Source organism: Patella vulgata, chromosome 4 (genome assembly GCF_932274485.2).
Source record: "Patella vulgata chromosome 4, xgPatVulg1.2, whole genome shotgun sequence".
Taxonomy (NCBI): domain Eukaryota; kingdom Metazoa; phylum Mollusca; class Gastropoda; family Patellidae; genus Patella; species Patella vulgata.
This window is the reverse complement of record NC_065882.2, coordinates 8,681,167-8,691,612: the sequence shown is the minus strand read 5'-3', so window position 1 is coordinate 8,691,612 and position 10,446 is coordinate 8,681,167. Positions and strand designations below refer to the sequence as shown.

At 37.2% G+C, this 10,446-nt stretch overlaps 1 protein-coding gene across 11 annotated transcripts in view; it reads left to right on the top strand.

The window, feature by feature from the left end:
- The first annotated feature begins 155 nt into the window (after window positions 1–155).
- LOC126819101 (single-stranded DNA-binding protein 3) overlaps window positions 156–10,446 on the top strand; it is an 85,810-nt gene continuing 75,519 nt past the window's right edge. For all 11 annotated transcript variants that reach the window (XM_050546961.2, XM_050546960.2, XM_050546959.2 and 8 more), the window contains exons 1-4: window positions 156–292; window positions 722–794; window positions 1,176–1,237; window positions 4,357–4,441. In XM_050546961.2, the coding sequence (XP_050402918.1) occupies window positions 237–292; window positions 722–794; window positions 1,176–1,237; window positions 4,357–4,441 (276 nt within the window). In that variant the 5' untranslated portion in view covers window positions 156–236. The remainder of the gene's footprint in view (window positions 293–721; window positions 795–1,175; window positions 1,238–4,356; window positions 4,442–10,446) is intronic.

Here is a 10,446-nt window from a genome sequence, read left to right as displayed (position 1 = left end):
GGCCTCCAAAAACTTACACCATTTGATCAAACCAGTAAATTGGCGTTAAGCCAAAACGGCTTTGTCGCAGTACCGCATGATGTTAAAACTGACGGTTTTGAGGCACCCCACGCTTACTATAATTAACTATCCAATAGAGACTTGCCATTTTGACAGGTCTACTTGATGTTGGCAAGGCAACGGGGTCAGTGTCGTCCCTGATGTCTTGACAGGTGCCTGCGAGTGTATCGCTCAGCATGTATGCCAAAGGAAAAGGTTCTAGTGTACCTTCCGATGCTCAAGCCAGGGAAAAGTGAGTAAAATGCAAGAAATAAAATGGATTTAGCTGATGGAATATAAACTATGGAATATACGGGATATATATGTGTTCGAAAAATATCATCCTTTGTTTCGCAAGCGGCAAATTTCCACCTGCGCGTGAGGGATGCCCCATTCAATCCGTAACAGAATGGCTGTTCCGGTTACTATTTCCCCCCTTCGACGACTGATGTTTTTGTTTTGATTATGGCGTAAATTAATTAGAATTAATAAGTGGCCCACCTTTGACATCTACGGCACCATCTTGTGGAATGTACTAAACCAGATTAATCATAATAAACCGATTTATCGAAATAATATTCAACATTAGTCTGGGTTTCACGCACGTTGTATTTACCAATATGGCCGCCGCCATGAAGTTGTTCTTCCGATTGTAAATTTTTACATTTTTTATATTTTTCAGATTAGCTTTATACGTTTATGAATATTTATTACATGTAGGGGCACAAAAATCAGCACAGACATTTTTGTCAGAAGTAAGTTTTTCCACTGGAGTCATTTTTCTTCCTAAAAACCATAAATACCATGTTAATCACGATAACAACATTGAGATTTTGGTTTGCAACAATGTTATAGATTGTTTCCATTGATAAATGAATAACATTAAATATTACACACTATATCTTATGGATTAAGGATTTTGAAATGGAAAGAATATCATCACCTAAATTATTTATTGAATTGTTTTTCTTGATAAACATGAACATTGAAATTTAATTTTGCAACAATGTGAATGTTTATAGTTTGTGTAATTGATAAATCAAAATGCATTAAATTACATATTACACACACTTATGATATTTGCAATTGATCATCACCAAGATAAATTACTAAATTATTTTTATTTTCCTTTTCAGATACGGTGGGAAAAAAATATCACATTAGGAGAACCTCCGGGGTTTTTACATTCATGGTGGTGGTAAGTCGCTAATTTGATATTTTTTTTTGATTGAGATTAAATACCAAGTGTTATTGTTGTAGCTTTTAAACCTACAGCACAGTTACTTCCCTTTATGTTCTTAAAATGTTCGACCGCATGTTTCAGAATCTAATAACAAAACATACCCTAACTTCTCTTTATTCTGTTTCATGGTCAGGTATGCTGTATTGAAGTAAGGGGGGTTGGATGGCTGAATGGTTAGCATGCGCGCTGTATCATACGGTCTGTCATTGAGTCAACTGGCGGGGTTTCGATTCCCTGGTTGTACGTGACAGGGAGCAGGGTCGTCTGTCCAACCTCGTGGGCTTTCTCCGGGTCCTCCGGTTTCCTCCTACTGCTAAAGACTCGCAAGCAAATGATTGAAATAAAATTGAACCATGTTTTAGTCCCGAAATGACCTAGTTTGTGTTGACGGGTGTTAAACCCCATTTCTTTCTCTCTCTCTCTCTGTATTGAATACATGCTAAGCACATAATGTCAACAAGCCATAATTTTGGAAATGCCAATAAACTGTTCTATTTGTTAGCTTAGGTCATCTCCCCCACCCCCCTCATAGAAGGTTTTTAAATTCCCTAACTAGCCATAATTTTGGAAATGCCAATTAACTGTTCTATTTCTTAGCTTAGGTCATCTCATTCTCCCTCCCCCCAAAAGAAGGATTTTAAATTCCCTCCAGGTTGAAAACCATATTATTCCATTGAATAATGTTAGAACACAAAATGATAGTTCGGATTGATTTAAGGATCTATCCCCCATTCTGAACATTGTACCTTACACGGGTTAGCTATGAGAACATCACTTAAAAATTTTGATATATTTGATATATTGAATACAGTGACATTGGTTAATACAGTTTCAGAAAGTGACACTACCACTGTATCTTATTTCAATGTTCATCTGCCAGGGGATCCTTAACAGACTTCACTCACATGTTTATAACATCACTGAAACATTTTGATAAATCTAATATATTTGTTAAAGTTTTAGCTATGATTAGAACCAGTTAATTTCAATATGTAAATCTAGTTTGTTCACAAGTGTCGATCCCTGCATTAACCGAGAAAGTTCACCCATATTTTCCGGCATGGTTTCCCCTGAGGGCCTGACAAGGACAGCTGTCTAGTTGTTCGGATCGGACGAAAAACCGAGGTCCCGTGTACACATTGGCGTGCACGTAAAAGATCCCTTGGCAGTTGGAATTCTATATAAGAGTAGGCCGTAGCGCGGCCGCCCGGACAAAATTTCCCTCATAGCACACTCAATGGCCGTCTTCATTAGCCCAGGTTAGGAGCAGAACAGTGGCCGAATGGTTAGCACGTGCGCACTGTATCATACGGTCGGTCATTGAGTCAACTGGCGGGGTCTCGATTCCCTGGTTGTACGTGACAAGGAGTAGGGTCACCTGTCCAACCTCGTGGGTTTTCTCTGGGTCCTCCCACTGCTAAAGACCCTACGCGCAAGCAAACTATTGAAATAACATTGAACCATATGTTAGTCCCAAAATGACCTGGTTTGTGTCGAGTGGAGGTTAAGCCCCATTTCTCTCTCTCTCTATTAATTGGCTCCTCTGGCAAGTTTCCCTGGAAACACTTGTCTGCGATATATCACCCAAGGGGTAAGTGGAGGTTAAGCCTTCAGGACCGAATGGACCAACAAGTTTTACATTTGCAGACTTTATATTTTTAAAGCCTGGAAATAAAGCACTGGTCAAAGAAATGAACTGACTGCACTAATGAAGACAGGCATACACCATACATTGTGCCACAAGAAGCATTTTGCCCGGGCAGCGGGGCTATGGCTTACTCTTATAGCGAATTCCAACAATGTTTGACACAATCCTGGTTGACGTCAGACATTTTGCCTGGAACCTTACAGAGATGTTTTTTATGCATGTTTTATTGATATTTTTGATAAATGTCGGACATTTCGGACAGGGTTCAATTTAGTCTGAAACTTTTGAATAGCAATTTTGACTGATTAACTTTTTGGCTAATCAATTTAAAATTTGAATAGCATTTCCTGAGAAATGAAGAGCACTTCCGATCTGATTTATGTTACGAAAATTTAACAAATGTAGAAAATTTGAAAAATGAGATTTGCCCTCTCGCTAGGGTATACGTGTTGTCCATCAGTTTCTTTACACGACTTTGCTTTACACGACTTTGCTTCATCCCCTCAGTCTTCTGCTCTAGGGAATGACCGAAAGAATGGGGGCTTTTTAATAATATCAATGAAAGAAATGCCAATATTATTTTCGTAGTTCGAACATGGGGTTCTGAAATTAGACGCTTGCGGATATTATCTGCTTTGAGTGCCGATCCTGTAGTTCCGACTCACTATGAATTTTTTGAAAGCTCTGCTGAAGTTCCGCATCCATTTAATTTACTTTCAGTTTCATGCATTAGTTTGCACGAAACTTCAGACAATGCCGACAGGTTCTAACACATGTCAGACACTAACATTCTTTTTCATACTTATGTATACATGAATGGATCGTGGCTAATTTTATTGTCTTTTATTAGACGACAATATTTTCAATTTACCGTAAGGGGTACCATGAGCGCGATCACAAACTAAGGTAGTCATCAATACCCAGACGAAATGACGAATAATAAGTAGTATTGCACTGGAAGATGCTGATTATATTACTTGCGTCTCAGTTTACCTAGCAACCAACGGTGCCACGCAGCATGTTTTGATTTACCAGTCATATTCCTATTGAAGGGGTTGTACAATTTCTGTCTGGGAGATGAAAAAAAAAAAAGTTCCTGTAATCACTGTAAAGAAAGCAATGAAATTAAATCGGAATTGCTCGGAATCGAAACTACGTTGTAACCCGGAGTTCACTACTTAAGACAAACGGTTTTTAGCAATGGAATTGTAATAAAATCTAAGATTGTATGAATTGCACTTCAGACTTTTGGAATGGAATTTTGGCTAATTAATAAAATATTTCTATCTAATTTCTACAGAATCGGTTCGCTTTTTGCGATGCGATACCTCTTAAATTGAACCCTGACCTTGTGTAATAGTTTATTTTATGAGCTAAAGAACAAAATTGTAGTTTTGGAACTTGAATATATTTCTTTATTTTTCAGTGTTTTTTGGGATTTATATTGCGCAGCACCAGAACGTAGAGACACATGTGATCACTCGAGTGAGGCGAAGGCGTTTCATGATTATGTAAGTAGATAATTAGTAGATTTTATATCCAAATCATTCAACCTCCTGGGCCTCCGTTTTCCTCCCACTGTTAAAATATCCTTCTGCTCAAGAGAATTAATATAGTAAAATTGAACCATATGTTAGTCCCAAAATGACTTAGTTTGTGTCATGTTAATGATAAACCACATTTCTCTCTCTGTCTCTCAATTATATGCAAATCAGATCTATTTCTATTAATACAGCCCTCGACTTACCTTTTGAAAAGGATATCACATTTTCTAATATGTACATGGTTGAAATAATCGCTTTGAAACTGGTCCCATTGATTTCTGAACCAGAGGGGTTGAATGGCCGAATGGTTAGAGCTGTATCATAAGGTCTGTCATAAGGTTTAGATTCCTCGATTGTATGTGACGAGTAGGGATGCCTGTCCAACCTCATGGGTTTTCTATGGGTCCTTTGGTTTCCTCCCACTGCTAAAGACCAAAACACGCAAGTGAATTATTGAAATAAACTTGAATCATTTGTTAGTCCCGAAATGACCTGAAATGACCTAGTTTGTGCTGAGTGAACCTTAAACCCCATATCTCTCTCTCTGTCTCTCTCCATTACTGAACCTAGGCCTTTGACTAATGACAAAGAAATTATATAGCAGGTTGATAACCAGCCGTAAAAAAAATTTGTCACATCTTGCCTGACCATTTCTAATAAACATCAATATTGAATACACATCACCTGGACAACAGTGGTGTATATCATTCACAAGTTCAAAAACATAACACCTTATTTAATGACATAACACCTACTTAATATGCCTATTATTACCTGACTACCTAATGGAATTGTTTAACACATTAGGTCTGTCATTGAGTCAATGAACTTGTATGTAACTGTCAAACCAGCCTTGTGGGTTTTCTCTGGTTACCTCACACTGCGAAAGACTCGGACGAAAAATGTGTGTACTGTAGTTTCAGGTGGGACAAAATAAATTGAGGTCCTGTGTACAAATTTGTGTGTGCATGAAAGATCCATTGGCGATTTTGATTACTAAGAAGAGTAGAAGGGAATCGTTGCTGCCTGGGTAAAATGCTCCTCACAAATGCCTCCACCATATATTTATCATATAACAACAAACTAAAGAATACACAAAACACATGAACAGTCGTTAATGACATGTAGACAAAAATTAGTACTTCTCGAGCGAACTGACGATCTTACTTGCAATATTACTGATAATGTTACTTGCAATATTACTGCCCTGTGCCATATTATGAATAATGCCCCATGCAGTATTCCAAATAGTGCTCATTGCAATATTACTGTCCCATACAATATTATGAATAATGCACCATGCAATATTACAAATAGTGCTCATTGCAATATTATTGTCCCATGCAATATTATGAATAATGCCCCATGCAGTATTCCAAATAGTGCTCATTGCAATATTACTGCCCCATGCAATATTATGAATAATGCTCTGTGCAGTATTACTGCCCAGTGCAATATTATGAATAATGGCCCATGCACTATTCCAAATAGTCCTCATTGCAATATTACTGGCCCATGCAATATTATGAATAGAGCTCATTGCAATATTACTACCCCATGCAATATTATGAATAATGCCCCGTGCGGTGCAGTATTACAAATAGTGTTCATTGCAATATTACTGCTCCATGCAATATTATGAATAATGCCCCGTGCAGTATTGCAAATAGTGTTCTTTTCAACATTTCTGACAGTGTAATATTATGAATAATACCCCGCCCCATGCAATATTATGAATAATACCCTGTGCAGTATGACAAATAGTGCTGGTTGCAACACTGCTCTACCAACATTAGTAATAATTCTACATGGAAACTATGTCATAATAAACTATTTCCACATAAGTCTCAAGCAGTGATTGAAGGTCAATTTATCCCAGAACCTTCCCATGGCAATTTCTTCTAGAATTGAATAAGCCAATCAGAGAGCTTGATTCAGTGATCACCCTTAAACTGATATTGTTCTCATCACATCAAGGTGACCCAGTTCATTAAAAAATGGCTTCAGGTTTATTTGTTTACTTTAATCCCACAGTATATATCTGAACTTTGTTTCTACTTCCTGGAGTTATTCATAATTTCGCTATTATTGTTTTAACCTAAACATATATTATTTTTCGGGTGTCGTTTAGTACATATTTTAATCTGTTGATTTGTATATACAATCTCCTTGGAAATGAGCTGCATGGATTAATAAATAATATATAATTGCTGTATAGAACGTTATTATTCAATCGGATTAAAATACAGAGCTATATTTTGTTTCGTTTTTTTTTTATACTTTCGATGGCCTATACTACATGAAGATCTGATCAGTTGTAGTGGAAAGTCGCGTCAGGGGTCATACAAGTGGCTTTTGACCCTATGACGTCAGACATTGATTAATCAATTAGCATTGACGTTTCTAGTGGTTTGCCTACAGTTCTGTGCACACACGCCAAGAATTCGCTGTAACAGACCGTTTCATTGGCTAATCCCTCGCTTCAACCAGAATGCGGGTTATATAACAACTCTTCCAGATCCTAGTGTAGTAAAGACAAGTAAAACGAAATTTTGAACTATAAAAAACGAAATGAAATAGGATCTGTGTTTTAATTAGATTGGTAATTAGGCCATTTCAGATTGTGAAATCTTAAATACAGGTACACATGTACTCGGGTTGTTGATCTTATTCAAGTGCCGATGTGTTATTTGCATTTTTGCTCATATTTTAAATTTTTCAATACTTAATACACGCTAAATATGTACTCAGATTGATAATTTAACATCTAATTAAAGATGCATTATGGGAGATAAGATAAAGAGATAGCAGTTCTCGCTATAATAGTTAAAAACTAGATAATGTAAAGGTAATTTGCTAAAAATTTCAGTCAAATTGATCCACTATGAGCCGAGAAAGAAGCGGGTGAAATTTTTGCATAGTCTCGGTCATCATTACTAAAATCATTAATATAAACAGCATAGTCTCGATTATCCACTTTTTCTGATTTAATTATCAACGGCCGTTAGCGGCATATAAGAATCTAATCCAGCCAACATCGAAGGCTAGCCTTGACATCGAGAGTTTATTACGGTCTGGATAAGTTAATTAATGTCTAATTGATAATTTAGATAACATTTCAGGCCTAAAGAAAGACTTGTAATAAGCAGATTTTGCTCTTGCATAATGCATGTTTAAGAAAACAAAATATCAATAAAAGATGGGGGCGGCGGCGTTATGCTTGATCAGCATAAAGCGATGAAATTCCAATTCCATATATCTTTGTATATACTGAATAGAATTGAACCATTTTTGTTCTGATATTCCTATTAGAGATTCATCTTTCACAATAGCGTAGTTTGCAAGTGATTCCTTAGAATTCTTAGAATTATGGGTACAATCTTGGGAGCCATGGTGGTTGAATAAGGTTCTGTCACACTCCCCAGAAGGTTCAGGGTTTGATCCTGCAACTCGGTGTTGACCAAAAATGTTTGACAAGTTTTCTAGCCTTGTTTCCTCCTGGTCATTTCATAGGTTCAGGGTTAAGATTAGGATTAGCGCTATGACGAAAAATTGAGCTGGCCTTATCATTTATCTCCGTTTCCTTAACCAATGAGATTTTTGGTCTCTTTATTCCTTTTGGTAGACATATTCATAGAAAAAACGGATGAACTGTTCACTTTCCCTACAAATCAACAAAAAATATATCTGGGTTACATATATACCTTTTCCGGTGTCTAGTCATTCAGATGGGAGAAAAAAAAACAAGTGCTGTTGGCGTGCATGTTAGGGAAACCTTGACAGTTGGAATTCAAAATACAAGTAGGCTGTAGAGCTGCTGCCTGGGCAAAATTCCCCTCATTGCTTACTGCATTAGCCCGGTTGGTGCAGGATGTTAAACCCCATTTCATTTCTTTGTTTCCTAAATCAAGGTTATTTTCTGTCACCCTTTTCCTTCAAAGAAATTGGTAGACATTTTCATAGAGGAATGCACGAAATGTCAATTTTCCTTGCATATCGACAAAAAATTACATTTGGCTTACATTTATTTTGTATAGTTTCTTGTCTTATTTGATTAACATTAACCTTTTGTCAGAGTGTTGCAATTCTTGACTCAAGTTCAAGCAGCATGATGTCTGTAATGTGGTGGATATTGATTATTATTGTCAACTGGTTTGTGTACTTCAACATACATGTAGGTAAAGCCTCATCGTTTCCGTTTTGTTTTTGATATCACCTTCATTTTCAATTCATAATGATTCTTTGGTTGTATGTGACAAGGAGTAGGGTCGCCTGTCTAACCTCGTGGGTTTTCTCCGGGTTCTCCGGTTTCCTCCCACTGCTAAAGATCTCTATGCGCAAGGGAATTATTGAAATAAAATTGAACCATGTGTTAATCCCAAAATGACCTAGTTGTGTCGAGTGGATGTTGAACTCCATCTGTCTCTCTCTATCTCTCTCTCTCTCTGTTCATAACTAAAAAAAATAGCTCATTATGTAAGAGCTAAATCTGCATATTATTGCACGTCTTTTTTTGGTTGAGCTTCAAATGTTATATAAATTACTTGGAGTCATGATGGCTCAATGAGTAAGACACCGACTCGGTAACCTGTAGGTCCTGTCTTTGATCCCGGTGTTGGATGAAAGATCAAGGCCTCATGTACACATTTGCGTGCACATAAAAAAAAAACATTAGTTGGAATTTGATTTAAGAGTAGGCCGGTGAGGAACACATTGGCTTTCTAACAGGAGGTTGCGTGTTCGCTCCTTGTAAAGTCGTTCAGATAGAAGGAAAAATAGAGTTCCTGTGTACACATTGGTTTGCATGTTAAAACCCTTGAATGCTGGTCAGGCAAAATTTCCCTCATTGCACACTACCCGTCTTCATTAGCCAATATCATTTCTTCTATAACAAAACATAACTTGTTCCTTACAGATACATTATGTAAGAGCTAAATCTTCCTAGCCTGGAGGTCGGGGGTTTCTGTCTGTTGTTGACAGCTAATCTCCATCAGCATTTTCCGGCGTGGTTCCCCCTTGTCAGTAGTGCAGGACGGACGACCTGACAAGGACAGCTGTCTAGTCATCTGGATGGGATGAAAAACAGAGGACAGCTGTCTAGTCATTCTTATGGTACGGAAAACCAAAGTTGTGTTTCAACCTGTCATATCCTGATTGAGGTGTGCATCGTTGCCTTGCAACCTGTTATATACTGATTGGGGTGTGCATCGTTGCCTGGCAACCTGTGATATATCCTGGTTGTGGTGTTAATTTGCAATGAGTAGATTATTATCGGATGCAAATCCATATTCTGGTGTAAACATCATCGGGATCCAACTCAACTATGTAATTATCTTACAATCTAACTGGGAGCCACTGTGGCTAAGTGAGTAAGATGCTGGTTTGCTAGCCTGGTGGTCGCGGGTTCGATCCTGGTCTCGGTCGAGAAAGTTCATCTGCCTATTGCAGGGTTTTCTTTAGGCCTGAAATGTTATATAAATTATTAATTAGACATTAATTAACTTATCCAGACCATAATCAACTCTCGATGGCATCGCTAGCCTGCGATGGTTATTGGATTAGGTTCCGATTTGCTGTTCGACTTCCATTCATAATTTAATCATGAAATGGATAATCGAGACTGTTTTTTATAGACTGACTTCAGTGATGATGATCAAGGCTATTCCGAAAATTCAATTGCTAAAATGTCGGTTCTGGGTGTATCAATTTGACTGAAATTTTCAGCAAATTACCTTTACATTATCTATTTTTTAACTATTATAGTGAGAACTGCCAGCTTTTTATCTAATCTCCCATAATGTATTTTTAATTGAATGATAGATAATCAAATTAAGTTCATAACTACTGGCTTGGATTCTATTTGATTCAAAAGAGTCCTATTAAAATAGTTCCTGTAACAAAATGGTGCCAATTTGTTTAAACGAGAAATGTATGAAATGACTTAAGACAACTCCATAAATTTAGTCAAAATA